The sequence below is a fragment of the Molothrus ater genome, chromosome 1 (genome assembly GCF_012460135.2).
Source record: "Molothrus ater isolate BHLD 08-10-18 breed brown headed cowbird chromosome 1, BPBGC_Mater_1.1, whole genome shotgun sequence".
Taxonomy (NCBI): domain Eukaryota; kingdom Metazoa; phylum Chordata; class Aves; order Passeriformes; family Icteridae; genus Molothrus; species Molothrus ater.
The window spans coordinates 102,346,981-102,370,191 of NC_050478.2; the positions used below are offsets into that span (position 1 = coordinate 102,346,981).

The window sequence follows — 23,211 nt, forward strand, 5'->3', positions numbered from 1 at the left end:
ATTAATCTCGTGAACTCGGCATTAACATATTACTAGATCACAATGTAGATTACACATTTATGAGCATCTCAACATCCAATGCTGAGTAAAGTATGCCCTGGAGGACCTCTGAGTGTAATTTTCTTCTTCAAATAAAAACAAAGGTTTCAGAGCAATGGCCAGTAGCACCTTCAGGCTGAACAAGAAATAATGTGATCATACTACTTCTAGTTGCCACAAATAGCTGCTTCAAAATTCTATCTCCAGTTTCAAATTAGGCCTATGATTACAAATATTGAAAAAGAGAATCTATCTACAAGGAATTATTCAAGACATTTGGAATTTAACATTTACCATGTACAGATGATGGTGTGTTGATCACAGAAGGAAAGCATATCCACACATACATATGATACTTAAGTGGTTGTTATGTTCCAAATTAAACAATAATGACATCCTGAATTCATGGCTGAGTCCTGTGATTTCTAACATTGTCTGTAAGATTGGTACTGCCTAATATTACTTGCAAACGTTACTGTTGATTAGTGAAATATTGAACAGATGAGTAGCTATCAAATCAAAGGCTGTCAAGGAACACAGTGTATGAGTCTGGGATCTTGGATCATGCTTGATATAATCTTGATATAATACTCTCAATATACCTCAATGCAAAGATACAGTAACTCTTTCTTGCTCTAAAGTGGTTATCAATCATTTGTTTCACTATTTTTTGAATCAAAGAGCCTCTGTGCACAACATACCTGCTTTGGGAGTGGGTCACTGAAAAGCTGACGTTCAGCCTGCCTTTGAACACAGACCCACCCGACCAGTTTCCAGGTCCACAGCCACAAAAGGCCCAAAGATCTGCCCAAAAAATTCATCTGACAATGAACATGATGAATACCCCACTTGCTCTGTATGCACATCCCAGCTATGATACAATGGACTTACTGCATGGGCAACAACCATGCTCAGTGTTTATAAAAACCTTCAGGCTGTCCAACGAGCCGTGAAACAGATTTGCCAGTGTGAGAGAGTCTGACACAATATAAAGCACAGAAATTCTGTCTTGAGCTTACTCCAGTTTAGCACTAGATGACCACAGAGTATCTATGATGCTCTTTCATCTAGAACTGATAACAACTACAGGTAAAACAGGAGACTTGGAAACAATTTTACGGTCCTGGCCTCTTGTGCAGATTTTGAAACTAAACCGAGTTGCACCAATATAATTCCTTTCACTCTTTGTTAAACCAGGTTTCATGGAAAGGGAACATGGAAAGATCTGAGTCTGGAGCCCCATATGCTCCTTCAAATCAGCTTATATATTGCGAGCATGGGTCATTCTGGAGGAGACCTCAGACTCAGGATACATCCAGTCCAGAGCCATGGGGATGAAAAGATGTTCTTTCCAGCACACTTTCACAAGAGCTTCCTTGAACACACACAGAGGACTTGCTGAATAACTGCAACACAACTGATAAGATTTTTCCCACTTCATTTAGTGAAAAAGCTCCATGTAACTCAGCCTGTAAACTGATGACACAGCCTTACTGTCCAATTAAAAAAAGAGAGGAAGTAAAGGTTAAAGGTACTTTTTATGAGGGATAAGCTCAAAAAATTTTTTTGAAAGTTCATTTGGAAGGACAAAAAGTTGCTGAGGTTATTTCCTACTTTATTTCTAAATATCTTAGGATGTTCTGCTTACAAAATACTTATCACAGCTGCTCCTACCTTTTGTCAGAATGATTTACTGTGCCAGATTCCAAACACCTGTGATTGCTCTATCAAATGCACTTCTGAATATAACAGGACATTTTGCTTAGAACGGACCCAGTGATTTCCATATGATGTTGTGATGTGGGGATAAGTGTCATCAGACCAGCTCTCCTCACAAGGTTCCTTCCAACTTAAATTATTCTGTAAACCTGTATCTCTTACCTACTGATACTTCTAATATCCAGAGTAGCCCAAAATTATCAAAGAAATGGCTACAAGTAAACCAAGAATTCTAAAAAGGCTTATCATGAGTTTCACTGCTCCTCTCTAGAGGTCTAAATGTATGGTAGGAATTTGTACATCGGTGGTACCTTAGACATGGGGGAGAAAAAAACTCAGAAAAAAAATTCCACATCATCTTTCTGTTAATTACAAACAAATGCCTATGCCATTTTCAGACTGAGTAGACAAGTAACAATTCCTCTGCTGCCATCACAGCAAAGAAACAAGGCCTAACAAATAACCATTGCTACTACAGAGAAGTCAAGGTATTCCTCTTCACAAAGCAGTTGGTGTTATTGTTTCCATCATATTGTGTCCTTGTAGTTCATAACAGAACAGACAAAAAGCATTCTACTTTTTGCTTTCTTACTTCCTAATAGGACAGGTGTTAACTATGGCATTATGTAGTTTTATGAAACATCATAAATTGGTTTCTTTTGGATTTCTCTTCTTTTTGCTGTACATCTGCTGACATTCAACTCCATAATTAAAAATTCAGTTTCTACTTGGCTGGCATAAAAAATATGAACATATTTGATGTGAAAATACCATTTACACAACTGATCTTCAAATAATTAACTGTTTTCCAAGCAACAGAAAAAAATAATCTCTGTGAAAACACACTGCAGCTTTGCCGTATCATCAAGTGTTGTGAATATCTCCAAAGCAAGGGGTTTAGCAAACAAAAAGGACCAAGATTGAGGACTAAGTCTAGCTGAAAGATGAGATACAGCCACCTGACTTTAGAAATTGCCTATTAACTGCTGGCTGTATAATGAGTAAATATCAGGTGAACATGAACTCGCTGCCAGTTATGGAGAGAAAAAACAGTTGTGTCAAAATAAACAGGTACTACAGAACTGACATGGTAGGCTGCTTTTCTTAACAAGTTGTGCTGGCTGGATTTAGCTTTTCTGCAATTTACCAGATCTCTTCAGAAAGATGGTCTGTTCCTTTGCTAAAAGTTACCTACCAAATAGTTGCCTGAACGTGATGTTTGTCTGCAGTTCTGATTTATCTTAGATCTGTTTGGCGTAACTGCATATGTGAGAGTAATCATTAGGTGCCTGAAATAGTGCTGCATCTATCAGACTGGAGCAAAAGGAAAGAACCTTCATAAGAAAGTGAGGTACAGTACTGATAGTCAAGAATTCTCTGTTCTTGGAGTCAATGCTCTTATGTTTGGATGAAGGTTGTGCATTGAATAAATAAACTGCACTATGTGCAAGCCACACATATATGAAAAAAGAACACCTGATGGCTGAGGGACACATTCAGCTCAAGTTTTTTGTTTAATGTGAAAAATAGACTAAGATACAGAATTCTGCTTCTAGTTCAGCTTCTAGTATTCTTTGTGGAACATCATTCTTTTAAAAATCTTCCATGGAATTTTGAAATGCCAGCTTTCTATACTGCTGCATCAACTCTACTTCTGGAAGCTCATTCATCTATCACACTTGTAACCTTGTTATCACATATAACCAAGTAAAGGTAAGAAAAATGCATTTTCTGAAAATGAACATTATCTTCAACTCCAGGACCACTGAAAGGCTCAAAGTACAGTGCTCTTTCCTTTTCTTATGGCTGCAGTGTCATTTTCTTGGGAACTACTCATCCTTCTTGCTCCTTATAAACTCATTTAACACCTGAAAATGGCACAAGATTATGGTTTTTTACCATTATTTTTCCATGCCAACGTGAAAATGCCATTTCCTTTGACATTGTTGCCAAGAATGAAAAAAGATTTTGAGGTCTGGTTCAGTATAGAGTATCAGTATTCACATGCACATTTCTGGCAGAATTTGCTGCAAAATTATGGGTTGGTTTAATGCTATGGAATAGAAAAATGGCAGCTGCTGCTGCTACAATAAAGGGTAGCAAAAATTCCAGCTGTGGATATGCAATTCCTCTTTCAGTGTAATACAAGAAGTGATATTTCCTATGACTAAATGCAATGTGCAACTTTGGCTTGTTTCTCTCTAATCTCATGTTTTCAGCTACTTAACTTTCTTCAGGACTGAAAAAAACAGATGCTCAATGCACCACTCCCACAAACAAAAGTATCCATGGAATAATTAATGAAAGCTGTGTAATTTCTTTTTTCTGTTTGTGAATCAACCCGTAATTTCAATCTCTTCTGATTTCTGTATAAACATTTATTTTTAGCTTCAGAGATGAAAAGCTGACTGGCTTGGTAAAGAGACATTCAAAAGAAATAAGGCATAGGAAAATTTAATAGCTATTAGATATAAGCATAAAAATGCCATCTGTATATAAACTCCAAGCAGCATATAAGAAGAAAAAAAATGCAGCTGACATGTTTAAATGTCTGTATGTCACTGGTAAATTAGCTACTGTAGGAATTTTCCAGTACTAGTAATAAAAGATATGACACTGTCTTGTAGTGTAGCTGATAGATGGTGAAGGAAACATAACACAGTCCTGTTCCATTAGATTTGCAAAGACAGAATTTAATAATAGAATGTCTTGTTGCATTATGTTACAGAGTTAACCACCAAGAGCTACAACTTCAAATCTGGACCATCCTGAAGCTTCTGTGGACCTCTGCCACCTCCTTCTTCAAAGATTTTTATGCCATTTATGGAAAAAGAGTGAGTTACATTATCACAGCAAACCACAACAGGTGATAGTTCTCGAGTTTCTGCTGTAGGCATCTCCACTTCAGCAATACTAGAAGGGTGACTGTCTGGCACAATGTTGTGACAAGGTGTGTGGGTATTGTGTCCAAAGAAGGGAAAGATCACTGCTACTGCTCCTCTTACAGAGTACCTGTGCTGCTGTATCACCAGAAATTACAGCCGATGTGGTGCCAGCTAATTAATTTTCTGGTTGAATGGATATGTGTGGATGTTAGGCTGTAAGAGAAATCTGTCAGCAGCTGAGGCACTGTCAGATGAGGATGTCAGATGAATGCTTTTACGTCTACTGGAAGTGCTACCTCTGTCTCACAGATATTTTCCTTCACTGGTTTGCCTCCTGGGACATTTCCTAAGTTATTTTTTTTGAGGGCACATTTGTTCCTTGATGAAGCATACAGCTATGTCCCAGTTATGGCTAAACTGAAGAAACCAGGATTGCTCATTAGTCCCAGTAGCCTGGTGCGTACCCTGACTTCATCCTGGCTCTCAGGTGAAACCGAGAATGATCATCCCGAAGTCCAGAGGGTTTGGGATCCAAATTAACCAGCATACTCAAAGAACTAGAGCATATGGTGTCCATCTGTCTTGCAGTGGAGTTCCTGCAAGAAGGACCTAGTGGCCAAGGATGTGCTGGTGTTGCAGGAAAGCAGCAGAACGTGAGTGGGATGATAGAGCCCACTGGCTGTTACCAGTTCAGTCATTTGTCTCAAGTCTAATTTCTGGAGTCCATGTGCTGCTTCAGCTGTCTCTGTAGTAGAGATGTAGAGCTGTAATTGCCTCACCTCCTGAAACTTGTTACAAGCAGAATGAAACACCCTGAGGCACCCTAGCACCAGCTTCCAAATTTTCTTCTCAGTAAGTTTTTCTGAGTTACAAAACAGCCATGTGAAGAGCTGAACTCCTCACTTTTTAAAGATCATCCATGCAGAGATACTGACTAATGCAAAAGGAGGGCGAAAGCTTGTTTGAAGATGAGGTCATAGCAGGCCATGTGAAGTTTTATAGTTTGTTACATCATCTTAAACCCATAAAAAGCCAGCTTCAGGATGACAGAGTGAACGTAACTTGTACTGCATTACTTCTACAATAGTCTGTAATAATGATGTTATTAGAGAAAAACACAGGACTACATCAGCTCCCTTAATTTGAAAGCTGTTATACATGGATTATCAAAATGTTGGCAACTAGATGTTAGCAAGACTTCATCCAAAAGAAGTCTCAAAGTCTCTTCTTCAAAGCTTGATAAAAAAGCTCAAAATCAACAAACAGAAAAGACTCCAAGGAGGCACTTATTTACTAGATACTGGGACAAAAACCTGAGGAAGTTCATTGTGCAGAGCACAGGTACATGTACACTTACAGAGCTTAAGATTACAGCTTGCATAGAGGGACAGAGGTATGAAATACCCGATGCCAGTACTCTGGCACTTTACTTCCTTCACTTCACACTCTCAATGATTTAAAAATAGACTTGCATTACTTTCTGACATGACCAAGGTTCTTCAGTTTTGATCTACATACAACTACATTAATAATAGATTAAGGGCTGCTATCAAAGCATGATCACATGCTCCAGAAGGAAGAAACTACAAAGTACAGCTGTCGAATCACTTTCACTAGCTAAAGCAAGGGCAAACTAACTGCATCTGAACTTCTAGGACATCTGCTGGTCTATTCAACCTCTCTTTAACATTTCATTCCTGACTTGCATGCACATGACACAAACTAGCATTCTCCTTCTAACTGAACTTGGACAGATAAGGGAAGCAAAGACTTTTCTGTAAAGATGACAGTATCATTGTAGGACATAATCCAATAAAACAAGTGCCTGCAGAGAGCAGGAGAAACTGTGACATTAATATTTTGTTAGTTGATACTAAATAAGTAGGATGTGACAGGTTTAGTTAGTATCACAATTCAGTTTCTGAAGGATTACTCAAAATTGAGGGGATGCTATCACTTCAAAATGCAAAAACTTGAAGTAACCATTTAAGTACTTATTGTTTCCTTGCTAACTACTGCCTTAAATATGCTTTCTTGCTGCTGTCTTAAATATGCAAACCAGTCTGTGTAGCCTGATTTCTAAAACAGCTGTTTTGATTTAATTTCTGATAAGCATCCAACAGCAAAACAAGCAACCAAAAAACCACAGTCCTTCACTGTCTTTCCTTCTGAACTCCTTCAGAGTTCACTGTAAACTCTGCAATGTGGACATTTCTCAACACCACAGAGAAACCAAGCACACAGAACTTTGTAAAATTACAACAAATAGCTAAAATATGCATGGAGATGCCCTCTGTAACAGACATGATCTGCATGAATATTTACAGAGAAACATAAAATTGTGAAGGCTGGGGAAGACCTCTAAGATCATCAAGTCCAATGGCAAAATCCTCAATCACAGGTAGTCTGGAGGGCAGTGAGATATGGGCAAGATGAAGACAGGCCAACTTAGATCTGAACTTTTGGTGACTCATCAGCAATCATGGAACAGGACAGTGACCTTTCCTGCTGAGTTTTGCTCCTGGTTAGCTACTTCAATATATGCACTTTTCTTGGCTCTCAGATGATGCAAGACAGAAAAGTATTTCCTCCAAAGGAAATTCACAAGTACCAAAAAAACATCAAGTGACTCTTCATAGTGTATTACAACATCTTGGACTACTGCATATTCTCACCCATATTAAGAAACTTTGAAAAATAGAACTGATTTGAGTATAAAAGTCTAGATTCACCATGAAGAAACAAATACAAGAGATATATTGTGAAAATCATACCCTATAAATTAAACCTGGATTTTCACTAGACTCTGGCAGGACACAGCAGAAGAAAAACCTATTATCCCAAGAAAGTCTACAAAATGAAAATAAACCCAACATTAAAAAGGGAGAAACATATGACCAAAATTTTAACCTGATGTCAATATTTTTAACCCACCAGGCAATAATGTAGAGATAGGAAACAGAAGAGATTAAATTACATGGAAAACTGCACTTCTCAGATGAACCTGTTTTCAAAAGAAGAAGAAAATAGTGACAAACCTGATGCCTGATAGAATAGTAAGTGGAATGAGCACTAGGACCAGAGTAGGTATTTCTTGTGTTACTAAAAAACAGTGTGAGTCAAAAATAAAAGGAAAGTAAGTTTTAACGTTTGCACCCTGTATTAAGGATGTGCATTCTTTGTAAATAATCAGAATGGCAGTTAAATGCAGATTTTGTAGCTGAAAGTGAAAGATATGATTAATCAAGAGTAGCATATCGTGGAGCGTTCATAGTGGACAGTAACCTTTCATTTATCATTGAGGTTAACTTCCATTTCTGAGGGTCACTAACTTAATCATATTTGCTTGAGTTAATGTTGATATTCTATAATCACAGCAAAAAACCCCGTAAGTAATGCCTGCCTGAATGGAGCTAATTTAATCATATGACCTTTTCCATCTTATTTTCACCCTATGGCTATATGACTTCTTCTAACCAGACAGCAAATTACTGGACTGTAAGTGGCACAGTATGCATAGTTAATTTATTCATACATTTCTGAAAATGATGAGATCCTAATTAGTGCATTATGCTGTTTTACTGTTTCCATACCTTTATCAAAAGGAACCTACTGTTGCAGTATCTGGGCTTTCCATAATGAGATCATTTCCTTTGTCAAAAGAGTAATCCAAGTGGTGAAGAGTTCAAGCAGTAAAGCTTGGATGCTGATTATTCCTTCTGTGGGAAAGGCAGCTCTGCAGCCATTGGAGTGTCAAAGCAGCTAGTGTCAGAGAAAACACTTGACACTTCCCCTGGTGCTTTTGCAAGGGCCAATCCTAAGAGAACATGTGTTTCTGCAAGTGTGTGCTGGTAACCCTGACTTAGCTGGTGATGTCTCCATCACTGATTTTCAGGTACTACTGAAATACATATATTCTAGGAGTGCTGGCTCCCTGCATAGAAACATAAAGATCGAATCTTCTCAAAGCCAAATGATGGTAAAGGAAGCATGAAGCACTTTGCCTCTCTGACTATCAGACCTCTGACAGCTCTGATACCACTGCTTTGCAACAGGTAATAGCAATCAAAATGTAATTAATGTGGAGAATATGGCACCAAAGAACTTTCATCAGCACTGGTAGCAGAAACCAGACTTCTTGATTCCCATGCTCCTTCCATAACCTATTTGGAAGCTTTTTTTAAAATCAATTGCTATTAGATTTTTATGTCAGGAAGAAGCCTTCTGGAAAGAAGTGAACAACAGGATTTCTGAAAGGATAATATCAAACAATTGCAAAGCTATAGACTAAATACTGGTTTGAAAAGCTCTGCAGAAGTACTAAAATTACAAAACCTCTGGAAATTGGGGGAAAATTGCAGGGCAAAGACAGACTTTCACTGAACAGCCAAGTTTTTTATCTGCCACCACAGCTCCCTCACTCCTCAGTTAATTTCTCTTATATTGAATGCCAGCAGTTATGGCAATATTTAGAAATCATCAAAACTTGCTTTATTAGATATAGTAACAGCAGTAATACTCATGGTGAATTTATTGCCTTAACAGAACTGTATCTCTCTTTGCATTTAATAGAAAAAATGTACAACTGGGCCATGCATAATTTTCAGAAGTCAGTAAGTAGGACAAAAGAAATGCCCCTTATGAAATAAAATCTACATTCTACCCATGTATGCCTGGCAGCATCACATATTTATATGAAACACAGTAAACCAGCTAATTTATTACCAAACACAAGACAGTGATTTATTGGTCCTTTGTCACGCTGCGAGACAATCTGGAGTTTCTTGAATTTTAGTCTCACAGAGTTAGGTTTTGCAACACCCTAGCAATTCTGTCCAGCTGAATTTTGCACCTGATTCCACCTGAACCCTCTAATCACCAGGCACAGAGAAGATGGATCCCTATTCTTTAACCTTCAATTAGCACTTGGCTACATCACGCAAGCCAAGGGCAAGATTAGCCATAAATGCTTCCAGGGGCACTGTACCTTCACTGGTAACCTCTGCACGTAGAAAGTATGTATTTCACTCAGAACCAGCAAGTGGAAAAATATGTAGCAGAGAGGGTTGGACAGCATATAATTAAACTTGCTTTGCAGATTAGGCGAGTGACCAAAGTAGAAGCCATCACTCTCTGTCTGCAAAGCACCTCCCAAGGCTGCTGCAGCAGAACCACAGAGCTTTGCAACACCAGGCAGGTACAGGCTGCACGTGACCAGTGATAAACAGGCTTTGTCTTCTGGCAGGGCTGAGACATCCAAATACATCCGAATACAGGACCAGATTCTGCACAGTGCTGAAGTCAATGGGAACTGAGGGTATTCAGCACTTAAAGGAATTCACACAGCAGGCTATCAGAACGGGTCTTGTTTTAGCTATTTTAGGCAATCAAATTTAAGTGGCTATGCTGAGTTTGTTTTACTCATTTGATGTTGGCTTTATCATTCCAGGATTTAAATGCAGTGAAGCTTTCCACTGTCTGGTCAAATTACCAGATATAATGTATTATATTTTCTTTAAGGATATGATTTTAGGGAGCATGCTGGTTTCATTACATTATACAGTGGGGGAAAATACATATTTGTAATCTTAAAAATCTCATCTAATACAAAGCAATCACACCCCAAACAACTAAAGCAGTATGCTTTACTGAACCTTTCAGTGTGTTTTTCATTTGTATGTCAGCCTATAAAACTGAATAAATCATCCTGGACTCACGTTAACTCAAGCTCTGAGCGTTTTCTGTGAACAATACTTTCTACTTCTAGACTCCATGTTACTAAAAAGTCAACTAACAGCAATGCTTAGAAATTAATTTATTTCAGGTATGCTGCAAGAACTATAATCAGCCATAAATCCTTTTGCCCTATTTGCATTTGCTGAATTTGCCTTAATTATACTGTTGCCTAATTATGAAACTCAGTCTAGAGGGGAACTCACAAGAAGCAATGATGCAGAAAGCAGAGGACAGTTTATTCCACTTCATGGATTTACAACTTTGTGCTACCGCAAACCATTTGGAACAGACTCTATTTGTGAGGTCATTAACATGTAAACAGTGTCACACTGAAGACGCATGGCAATGACCTACCATGCTAATGAAAAGTGATATTGAGTTTGCTAGTTCAGATAAGGGTACACAGATTGCCTTTTCTCTAATGTGCAAGGGCCTGTCACAGAAATAAATGCATGGTCCTTGTTGCAATTAATTTGATTCTTGTTCTTTTAAAGCTTTACTTGTAGATTTAATTAAAGCTTTCATGCAGCACACACTTTCAGGAAGTATCTATGTTTAATGGCTTTTTCTCCTAAATTAAAGAAACGAGTGAAGGTTAAGATTCAAAGAAGAACAAGGGAAGATAAAATGAAAAGCTGTGCTTGTTACAGTAAGCATTACCTTGTTCTAACATAAGCAAATATGTGGTATTTATATACATTTCAAAAATTAGTGTTATACTGCAGCTGCCACGGTGAAATAATTTTCAATTGCTTGAGATAATTTAAAAAAATTCCGAATATAAAATATTGCATTCTATGTTTCAACCTGGAGGTGAATATTTAAAAAGCCTAAATCAGTTTTTAGATAAGAAAAAAATAAACAAATAAAACCAGTGTATGGTTTTCCCAGGAAACTGAAGAAACAATCCCCAATGCAAAAATCCCCAGAGAAAACGCAGACCACAGAGAATGAAAATAAGGCAATCCTAAAGAAATATTTTTCAGGGCATGACAGACATTATAGTACCTGGGCAGGGGTAAAGGAGAAGGGCATAAAGAATAGGAGTAGTAAGTGAAAGGAGAAGCAAAGTAAGAAGAGAAACAGATGAAAAAGTAAATGACGAGGTGAACAAGGAGGTGGGCTTAGGAGCTGGGCACACCAGTGTTGAAAAAGAAGGTGGAAGGAAAACAACAGTGGTAAGATTTAAGGAGTAAGTTAGGTATAATATTTTTTGGACAGAGGTCTGGACAAGACACTTCCATGAATATTCAGTACTACCGCCTCAGAATAGGTTTATGGTGCTTTGGATTCCATCAAAAGTTGAAACTGCATTTACCTTTAAAAACAAAAAAAAGCTCTCTGTTCTTGCTGGAAGCATGTATTAGGACTCAATATGCAACCAATGAACTCTGTTCTCTAATTTGTTTTTTTAGAGCACAGAGTAGGTAATCCTTTTGGTTTACCAACACTCTTATAGATTTCTCTTCTTTTGTTAGTTAAAATTTTCTTATATAATCTTAATCATATTAAAGTGCAGACACGGCTCCTCCCCATGTGGGTAAGCAGAAAGGAAAGTCCTTCTGCCAGTAGCATGTGGATATTAGAGCCAAGGAACAGAGCTGTAATCTACCATGTATCATAAACATGACAATCTGACCTGAAAAAGTCAGTAAATACAAAGCATTCAGTATTTCACCTGCTTTTGAAAATATACTGCAAGCCATGAACTTAGTTGATATGAAGTGACCTTTCCACTGACAATTTCCAAATAGGAAATGGCAAAATACAAGCCTTTATACCTAAAATGTAAGCAAAAACTATGTAGCTGCAGCAAATATTGTAAATTGCATTACTATACTCAATAAAAACGTGTTGATGAAATCCATACCTGAAGATTTTATTTTGGGCTACTGATGTCAACACAGGAGGAAAGAACACTGTCCCTTTGAAACAGGAGGTGCAGAGTAGCATAACTGCTCTGAAACAGCTGATTCATTCCTGTTCAACTGTGAAATGCACAGGCTAGCAAATGTTTTCCTTTGCCTTTCCTTCAGACAAGACACATATCCCTGGTAGCTCCAACTTCTGTTTTCATGATCAGAGGAATCAGGGAATGGGAATGAAGGAGAGAAGCTACCTCCCTCTGCAGGTGAACTGAGTATAATAATCAAGACACTCCCAGACATTTGGTTCAGTATCTCACCAAGAGATCTCAGTTTAAACAGCCCTGAGTTTCTGCCACTAAAAAGAAAAATAAAAGTGCATCTTTATGTTCACCAGCTCAGTACTCACAGGAGCAGAAATTTCACAGCACAAGCCCTACAACACACAGCTCTGCTAGAACTACTGCTTCTTTTTATTTGGATCACTGTGTCTGGTTGGCACAGGAACGGATAGAATTATGCAAGACTTGACAGTCCTAGAGATTTCTCTCTGTAGCATACACTAAATGTTACAGTCTAATAATAATAGCAGCAGTAATAACAAATCCTTTCTTGCACATTTGTTAATGAAATAGAGTCATGATTCTAGCGTATTATGGTAAGTCTCATAAAAGGTATTTTCTTTTGCAACAGGGTGTCCGGCTGAAGAAATGCCAGGCGCGCTTTGCTAGATATGCAAGCACACAGCAGAGTCATTTCCTCTGGTTCCTTGCTAGATTAGCTTTTGTGATGTTCAGTTTCAAAGTTGATGCAACCTTCCCAGCTACACTTTTCAAGTGCAATATCGCCCTGAAATTAGGAAGGACCCTGGTCAGACAGAATCCTTGCATAGACCCTCAAGGGGAAACAGAAGAGTCATCACGAGTAGCAGAAGAAAGCACCTAAGATATGGTTCCTTATCCTCTCATGCCAGAAATAGGTAATTAGTGCAGGAAATCAATGGCCAAGAAAAATTACAGAAAGAAAGTTCGGAAATGAATAATGATTTTGGTGATCTAGACATCACTGAAAGCAAACACACACTGTTCCTCCCTTTGGGGACCTGTCAGTCTACTCTTCAAGGGAGCTCAAGTTGTGCTTTAGGTAAGAAAGGAAATGTAAAGGAGAAGTAGGAAAAGAAACCAAGACTAGAACATTTTCCTTGTGAAATTAACACTCAAGAGTGATAGATACTGCCTTGAGGTGGATCATCATTAACCCGGCCATAACCCCTGCAGATAGGCTCAATAAATATATTTCAGGTGAAGCATCTCCCAGGGGATTCAGCCATAGAGAACACATTTCAGATAACAAGCTCAACCAAAAAAAATATCACTCAGTAGAAGCTATCACAGTACTAATGAGTACACCACCTCAGTGCCCTGTGCTGGCATCACTCAACAGACATCAACATCTTGTTACAGCTGTTCTTATCTGCACCACAGAAGTGACTAAGCCTGGGGCTTACTGGACATACAAATTGTAAAGGTTAGATTCACTGTATGATTTCCTCTACCCATTTTTCTTTAAGCATTTTTCTTCTGCTTGTCCTCCTTGAGACCAGGAGAAATACAAGGCATCCTTCACCTTATTCCCTGCAGTCCCATCTTTTGCAGACATATTCTGTCAATCAGTTCAATACTTTATAATGCCATTTTGAAAACTAACACTTCAATCTTTTAGAAAACATACAGGCCAACATAAATTATGAAGTGAATTTTGGTCTTAAAATGCAGCATAAATTCTCTACTTTCTGTTAACACATTTACAATCACATAAAGTATAATGGCAGGTTTGGCTTTTAGAGAAACTAAGATTCCAACACCATTACTCCCTTGTAAAATAAATACAAATACTAAAATATGTATTTTAGTATTAGTATTTATTTTACAAGGGAGTAAAATAAATCTTCCTATTTGTGTATTTAAAATAGAAGTATTTAAATTCATGTTTGAGCTATATGTGTATACAGAAACACAATTTCACAGTAAAAGCCACATAAACAACACCTTTTTTTCCTGAGGGAACAGTTTGAAACAAGGTGAATGAAAATGATTCACCTTACACTGTCTTTGAAAGTATAATTCAACAATGATGGTTGGTAATGGCAAAATTTCAGTGCCTAGAATGACTGCTGTTACAGCAAGCATGACTGATTTGGGAATCAAATTTTTAAGAAAACTAAAACCCATTGCCAACAGGCTAATTAGAAATGTATTCAATACACGGTTTTATAGAGAAGACAGACTGCCCTGGTAACAGTACCTCAGCAAGAGTCACATGGGATGGCAACACCACCAGTCAAATACAATGGTAACTTCTTACATACACACAGCTGTCAACTCTTCCTCTCCCAAGTACATGGATTGTGTCTCAGTGTCATATATAAGAAAGACAGGCTTCCAGGCTTATCCTACAGGAGGTATATGGATTCCACAATTTCTAAATGCAATCTCAGTATTCAATTCAAACCCCATATATTAGTTTAGAAAACAACACAAAGCTTTTAATAGCATGGAAAGAGCAAAGATGTCTCTAGGCTGCATAAGTATTTATTTTTTGCTACGGTTATATTGTTTCCCTCACTAAATGTCTGGCACCTTCACCAAATAAGTAATGTCCCCTCTAAGGACAGAAAAATCTCCAAACCTCAGCTCATCTGCAAATTTATTGCTTGACACTAATGGAGCACAAACAATAATTTGTGTCGTGGTTTAGGAATGGCATTCTCCAATTTAGTGTTCCCACTGAAACCACTCCAAATCAAAGAGACACTTCTTCATTCCCAGCTCCCTCTCTCCCTGGGTGGTGGGCAGGAGAGCAGAATTGGAGGCACAAAAGGTAAAGGTTGAGATAAGAACAATTTACTGCAAACAGCAATGAGATAAGAAAACAAACAGTAAGAGCAACAATATTAATGACAGAGGTTATAAGAAAGAGGAAACGGAGACATGCCCCTGAAAACACCAGCTTCTCCCTCACACACTTCAGAAATAGATAATAAAATTTAAAAAAAAGATTACTTACAGTGTGTTAAGGATTATTTACAATTTTTTCTACATCAAAATGGGAATATAAGCCTTGGCTATAAAGCAATACAATCAGATCAGAAAAAGAATCAGAAGATACATAGAATCAGTGTAAGAAATAATGACTTTAGATAGATTTAAAAAAATTATGTCATGAATTTTAATGAAAAATAAAATCCCAATTCTGACCCTGCTTGCTATCTGTGCATAAAAACTAGATATAGCATGTCTGTACACAAAGCATACAGCACATGGCACAAAAATGTGTTTTTTAGTAATGGTGACTTAGTAGAACACCCTCCTTGCCTTATTTTGGACACGAAATATTATCCAAGGATTTCAGTATGTCAGCACTGGTGACTTTGCAACATGCAACAAAACTCCTGGGACATCCCCATATAATTTAAATCTAGCTTACAGGACAATTACAGAAATCCACAGTTATTTTTGGTTACAGGATTCTATAATACAAGCCTATATTTAAAGATGCAGAAGAGATCACAGATGTAGTCTAACAGATCAAACACTTCAAACACATTTGTGTTTTTCTGTTCAATCTCTCCTCCACCTACAAGATGCAAACATGATCTTGTTTCTGGTTCCTGGAGCAGCTACAGTGAGAAAACAGGATTGTTTCTAACCTCTTTCACTATTTTTGAATTAATACAGAAATTTTAAACGTGAAGACAGCATATTCTCTGGAATTATCCAGTAATCACCGTTAAGAGTTTTGACACTACTGATTTTTTGGAAACATTATTACTTTAATTATTAGGATCATTTTGCAAATCTAACCTTGTGCTTTCTGCTCTAAGTACTAGGTCAATGGCAGTGGGACCGAGCAAACGAGCTAGAAATTAAGTCTCCATACAGAGATACAGAAGCCAACACTGAATATCTGCTAGTGAAGCAGGAGAACTAAACTGAGAACAGACTGCCAGGCTCCTGAGCTCAGGCTAGATACACAAGAAAAGCATACTCAAAACTGGGCCCCAACCTATCAAATTCTCGTGAAAAGTAGGATATGTTTTCATACATATTTATATAAAAAACTTCAATGTTTGTGGAATTAGCTTTCTTGCAGGAGGAATTTTGTCCCCTGTGTCATACACCAAGTACTGGCAATAGAGCCTCTAGTCCTATACAGTCTATTATGTTAATATTTTAATGTAGTACTCGGCTTTGGGATTGAGATTTCCATACAGACGATGCACCTGTGATGCACCTCTGTTCCAGGGCACCTGACTAGATTATTAGTGCTGGGACACACAATAGCATATTCCACACTATTAAGATCTTAACATGATTAGCATTGTATAAGAATATTGGGTAATAATTGTCTCCTATTTCCCTACTTCACCTTTCACAAGCTGAAATGACAAGTGAAAAGGCACAAAAATATAATAACATTATACACCTAACTGCTGTGCAGCACTGTTGTTGCATAAGTACTTAATTTCAACCATGATCATAACATATCATTTTTACATCAAGCTCAAACTGAGGAACAGCATCAAAAGCTGCCTTCACAACTTTGCATTTTAATTTTTGTACATCCTACTCATAGCAATATAATGAAATCGTTTATAGAAAGGAACCTAAAAAAGCTACATTCTGTAACTATCTGCCCAAGAATATGGGTTAAATTGAACTGGCCAAACTATCAGGCAACAGTGTCTGGAGTAAATTCCAATGGTTCAAGCACTCAGTTTGTTTTTCTTATGCTTTAATTTTCATGAAATCTAGTTGTTAGCACTTGACAAATGATTAATGAGCTCCAAAGGCAGAATCTTTATAAAAACTAAAATCTCAAATACATAGAGCCAATGGTCAGCACAGTGGCACTTGTCACCTCAGCAGTGGGCTTGCCTAACCATAATTACATAACAAAATACTAATGCACTTTTCCTTCTTCAGCCCATGGCACAGGGGTTTTGCCCATCAGAAAATGTGTCAGGAGCAGGCAGTTGTGCCAGTGCCACCTGCCATGCTGAGAACATCACTCATTGCCAGTGTAACAAATGACACCATCTCCATTCTTCTTTTTTCCCAGCTAGAATCAACTGCCAAGCCAGAAGACCTGCTGCAGAGTTAATGAGCACTATGAAATTTGCTCTAATCTTAAGAACAAAAGAAGTCATAGAGGACTAACTATGTGCAGACAAAAAAAAAAAAAAAATCTGCTGGCTGATTGAAGCGAAAGGTAAAAAATGCACCAGATGTGAGGAATGCAAGAGTGGGAGGAAAGACTGGCAGAGGTACTTAGGCCCATTAAAAAGAATTCTCAATAGCACTACTCAACTCTTTTCTCTGTAATATCTATTGACTGGCTAACTAGTAAACACAAGATAAAATAGAAATAATTCTCTGCCAAATATGCACAGCTGTAGGTCCACCTCTGATGATTCATCAGCAGCTCTAGGCATCTGCCAATTTTTTCTTTTTAAATTTTAATTTAGGATGGATCTAGAAGTGGCAGAGATTGCAGTCTGCTAGGGAAAAGGAGCCCACAGCACACAAGGAAAGCAGCACACAAGACAATAGTAACTATTTCAGTGCATAGATGCTCGCTTGGATGTTACAGCTTGCATTTACAATGACTAATCAGTAAATTTGAATATGATACTCAGTATAGAAGTGGTAAATTAGCAATGGCAGAGTACTTGAAATTATGTTTCTCAAAATATAGAACATTTTATAATCCATACTAACTTCCTCAGCTAAAAATAAAACTGTAATGAATCCTGCATTCATCTAAGATTTCCACCAATTTCAGTCAAATTGTGTGATGCGTAAACAGGTGGGGAATTTGGTCCAAAATATTTCCTTCTACTGACAGCCAATCTTGACTGCACTTTTCAGGGCTCTTGCTTCCCTTCTTCTGCCAGATGGAGAACAAAACACTATGAGGTCAAAATCCCACAATTTCTTTTGGAAGAGTTAATCAACCCAACCTAAGAAGTTACTGAATTTGTATCACACTAACAAAAAGATCTTTTATTGAAGTCACTAGGAGAGTACTTCAGATAATCCCGCAATGCCCTGTTCCATCCAGTATTAACAGTCTCTGTGATTGCAAAACTAGGGACAAAACCTGTTTGTAAAACCTAAAGAAACCATTTCAATTCAAGCATTTTCCTTTGTCTGTGCAAAAAGAGAGAAAAAAAATAATCCAATTTATCTAAATAATGAAACTGTGTTTCATTTAATGTTCCATTTGTTTCAATTTTGGTTATGATTTAGCCTTGAGACATGAATCATATTAAAATATGAATTTAAATATATTTACTTATTAAGGCAAGACCATGCTACATGGCTTACTGTATTATATTCTTTTGACATTTTGAAGAACTACATTTAAATGGTCCCAAACTGAATTTTTTTTTAAGGTATATTTAATGGAAAATATGTCTTTTCATCTCAGGAATGGAAACAAATTTTGGAATACTGTATCTGTGGAAGAGCTAATTTTTTCAGACCTTCACATTAATACAATGCTTTAAACACCAGTTTTAAAAAATTGCACTATACATAGTGTCACATAAGGTAATATGAAATCTGAATTACCAACCACATGAGCAGTTCCCATATATTGTGAAGTCTTAGGGAATTTCAGTTATGAGGTTTAAATTTTAGTTGCTTTAATTAATTTGAAGAATGGTTCTGTTTGGTTTCTTGAAGACCAAATGTTCAAGACGGAAAACATTTAATATTTTTTCCACAAATTCTATAAATGAATGTTTGTTTGATGCTTTTTCAAAATATGAACTGAAAAAATATGTATTTAAAAAGTTTGAAGAGCAACTAGAGGGAAGATGAAACACTTTATATTGCATTTAAATTAAAAACATTACTGAAATGTGTTCCTTTCAAGAGTATGCTACCACTATATGTATTTAAAAACTGCTACTAAAATTTATCTAATGCAAGTAACACCCCAACTTCTGTAACTATATAAAAATATCTCACAGGTTCCTGTGGCTTTTAAATCTGAGGTTTAATAAAACAGATAACTGCTGGACAGCTGATTTTTGCTGCTGGCCAACACGATTACACAAGATTAAACACATTTCATCTTGCAACTAAGCAAGACCCCTAGTATTTTGCTAATCTATTATGTACTCCTTGTACCTGGAAAGCAAGAAAAAGTGAATAGCCTCAGAAAGGGATTTTCTAAATTCACAGAAGAACCTTTCTCATTCATCACCTGCTGACAACAGGGAATGAAGCAAGGCTTTGGGTAAATAAAGAAGCACATAATGGTATTACTAAGGACTGTATCAAAACAAAAAAATTGTTAGTTATTGAAAGTTATGCTTCATCCTGCCCTCATTTTTTAGTGCTCTCCCCTTTGAAATTCTCTTCAGAAATGGTAACTTATGATGTTTATGCATGATCAATTATTCATAAAAAAGTAGTAATATGTACACAGCAAGAAATGGAAATGCTTGCACGTGTCTAACAAATGCTGTAATTTCAACAGTACAAATGAGAAAGAAACTACTAAATAAATTCTAAAAATAGTTATTTAGGCATGAAAATTTCTCATTGACATGGCAGTGATATTTACACCCACTACTACTCAATTAAATTCTTTACATAATGTTATTCAAAGGACTCTAATGCACAGTATGAGACATAAGAAACTCTTAAAAAGCTAAGTATTTCATTACATTATGGACCATGTTGTTTTCATCTTGGTGAAACTTTTACAAAGTATGTTTTTATAAAGGAATTTTCAGTATTAGCATTCACTACTCAGGCATGGAACAACATGGCAGATAGTGTGTCTCTGATGACAAAGAAGTTACTTACAGGTAATAAGTGTAGGAGTGATAGCTTCTTCTGCCATGATGGTGGAAGGATTAGGCAGTGGTGGAAAAGATGAAATGGAAGGAAAGAAAAGTCAAATATTAATGTATGAAAAATCAAGATGAAACTGAGACCTGAACTGGTGACACAAATGAAAGGTAGCAAGAATGTATATCTGGGCATATCATGCAATGTTTCTGGAATAGACAGGTGACATATCCAATCTCCATAACACTTTGAGCAGTACAATATATAATGCATCTCCAACTGTTAAATCAAACCACCTTAAGGTACACCTGCTATGTAATGTTACATATTTAATGTCTGTTCATATCTGCATATACTACACACACAAATATTCCCAATTAAAGTGCTAAATCACTTCTGATTACACCTCAGCTGCATCAGGAATAAGGATATAGAAATTCTAGCATGGTGTTAGAAGCTTAGGAATAAAGAACTTCAGAATACACTTTAAGTAGCTCCTCTTCTGTCATAGCACTGTAGAATCTTAGCCTATCCCTTTTTTTACTTAAGGCAGTCAGTTCTGCTTTTGAAAGGACTTATTTCCAGACTGGAGAAAATCCATTGCCACAGCTCTTCTAATATTTCGGCTTTTAAATAACCTTTTAAATTCAGAAGGAAAAGATACTTACTGCCATACAAATAAAAAATCTATCCCTGTGGGCTAAAATTGTATTGGTGGTATTTCCCCATGTGGCAGAGATAAAAATTAAGAACTGATCCTGTATCCATGCTATTCCTGCCCACGTGAATGCCACAAAGAACAACTTGGGAGACCTAGCACCATCACCTTAACAAATATGGGCTCTGTCAGCCTTGCATAACCTCTTGGTCAGCCAAATACTCCACCTAGACATGCTCTGTATGAGCACAAAGTATAGAAGCCCTCCAGCTATGCTCTTCTGCTTTATATCCTTCCCTCCCTCCCTCCCTCAGTTACGAGCCCACTACAGGCAGGACTGCAAGCTTCCAGAAAGGGGAAGTTTCAACCCAAATGAATTCCACATATTGACTGCAATTAAAAAAAGGCTGGGGATCTTAAAACATCTCTGAGCATAATGTCAACTAGTATTCACATGTTGGCAAGATAAAAGGCTGAAAGGAACCATGAAGGCGTTTGTAATTTTTACAGCACATGCATACAGCCCTTTGACTACACAGGAAACATGTAAACAGGCCTTGCAAAGGACTATAACTAATGTTAACTTGCCTCTGGCTACATGCTTCAGGCATCCCTTTGAAAACTAGGCTTTCATCAAATTTTCTCTCTCATCTTCTTTGTGTGAAGATGCCATTAGAAATATTTCCCAGTTTTTATTCCCATTTTTCTGATGCGAACAGTATTGTTCAAACACAAGACACTACACACTGCATATTTAATCACATGGCATCTGGAAAATGTATAACTGCTAAAGTTGAGTTTTAGAAGATAACTAAGAATAGAGTAAGGGGCAAGCTGCAAAATAGTTGTAAGCCTCTTTGCATTCCATAGGGAGCATGGGATCAGGTCCTGTCAAAGCACTTACCTGCACTATAAGCAAGTGGTTGTTTTCTAGTTCAGTCATAATTAAATTTCCCACTATCTTTCTTTTCAGAATTACTCATTCTCTCACTTTGATTTAGAATTTCATGACACTGTCAACCCTGTTGACAGTGTTCCTTGCCATATGTTGCCACAAGAGAGATTTAATGTAATTAGTACAAATGTTCTCATACTTCTAAAAGATGTATAATAATTTGAAAAACAACAATAAATACAATTAATCAGTGAAGCACTGCTGGTACTTATATGCAGAATTCTGCCAAATATGTTATAAAGATAAATTATTCCTTATGAAAAAAATGCTGAAAATCCAGGAACTTTATTGTGTGTAAATATCCCATTAAGCATTTGTGTAACATGAGAAAAATTGGAAGTCTCAAGCTCCAGCTATTTTTATATTGCTACAGTTGGGAGATTTTCCATATAGAAGTCCTTGAAAAAGAGCACTAAGGTTTTGACTCTCAACAATACCATGCACTGAAACAGGTAAAAAGAATATGCTAAAATCCTGCAGAAAGATTTATACTTGCAAGTTTTATACAAGCATTTCAGGCCACATGCTAAAGCACCATCCATAACTGAATGGATTTAGCTTTTTTAAGAAATATGGACAAGCTCTATTTTTCCTCCTACATAATGAATACAAACTAAAGTTTCTGTCTATGTATGAAAAGTCTTTTTCTGTTAAAAAGACTAATGCAAAAATTTTGGCCAACTTAGGCTGAATTTGCTTATGAGCATAGCTCTTCAGTCACTTCCTGGTAGTGAGGTTACTTTATGTCAATAAACTGTTTCTGCATATAGTGACAATATTATACACTTTTAACTCCTTTAGGACTGAATACATAAATTAATTTAATGAATACCACTTAAAGAATAAGGCCCCACTATAAAATTTACCAAAACCAGCACAGGAGGCTGGATACAGAAGGATTGACCCAACAGAATGGAAACTTTTGGAACTTTGTCATTACCTCAGTGTTTTCTTCCATCATCTCTCATTTATAGTTGGCCTCTAGGGAAAAACACAGTTCAGGAAGAGGAGGCTGGAATTTTCCTTCAGCTTTATTATCTTCAATTTCTATCCTAAGTGTTTGAAATTGTTGGCAAAGGTGTATGTATAACTGAACAGCCTGATTTGCTATCAGGGAATGGGAACAATGCATTCCCAGTCCAGCTCCTCTGAGTGCAAAACCCTTCCTTATCCACTGCCAAGAACCAAGGTCTCTGACTTAAACGGATGCTACAATTACATACATTAGAAACTCATGGAAGGCTCAGGCACAGAGACAGCTGAAAACAGAAACTAAACCCAGGCAAAACAAAACAGACTTTTTATGATTAGAAAACCTCCATTCTACAACTGAATCAGAAGCCAATGGAATAAAATTTTAATAACTGCTTCCTTACTGCACTCCCACTGTAGCAACAAAATGGCAGTCCCAATGGAAACAGCTGCCCCAAAGACATATAAAGGGCTTTTAAGCAAATGTTGGAGCACTAACTTACCAACTTAGGCA

General features: G+C 37.1%; 1 protein-coding gene across 5 annotated transcripts in view; it reads right to left on the reverse strand.

The window, feature by feature from the left end:
- Positions 1-23,211, reverse strand: part of PTPRM (protein tyrosine phosphatase receptor type M) — a 441,653-nt gene that overhangs the window by 125,169 nt on the left and 293,273 nt on the right. For 2 of the 5 annotated variants that reach the window (XM_054515015.1, XM_054515010.1), the window contains exon 16: positions 20,128-20,157. The exons of the other annotated variants lie outside the window; for them this stretch is intronic. In XM_054515015.1, the coding sequence (XP_054370990.1) occupies positions 20,128-20,157 (30 nt within the window). The remainder of the gene's footprint in view (positions 1-20,127; positions 20,158-23,211) is intronic. 5 annotated transcript variants of the gene reach the window in all.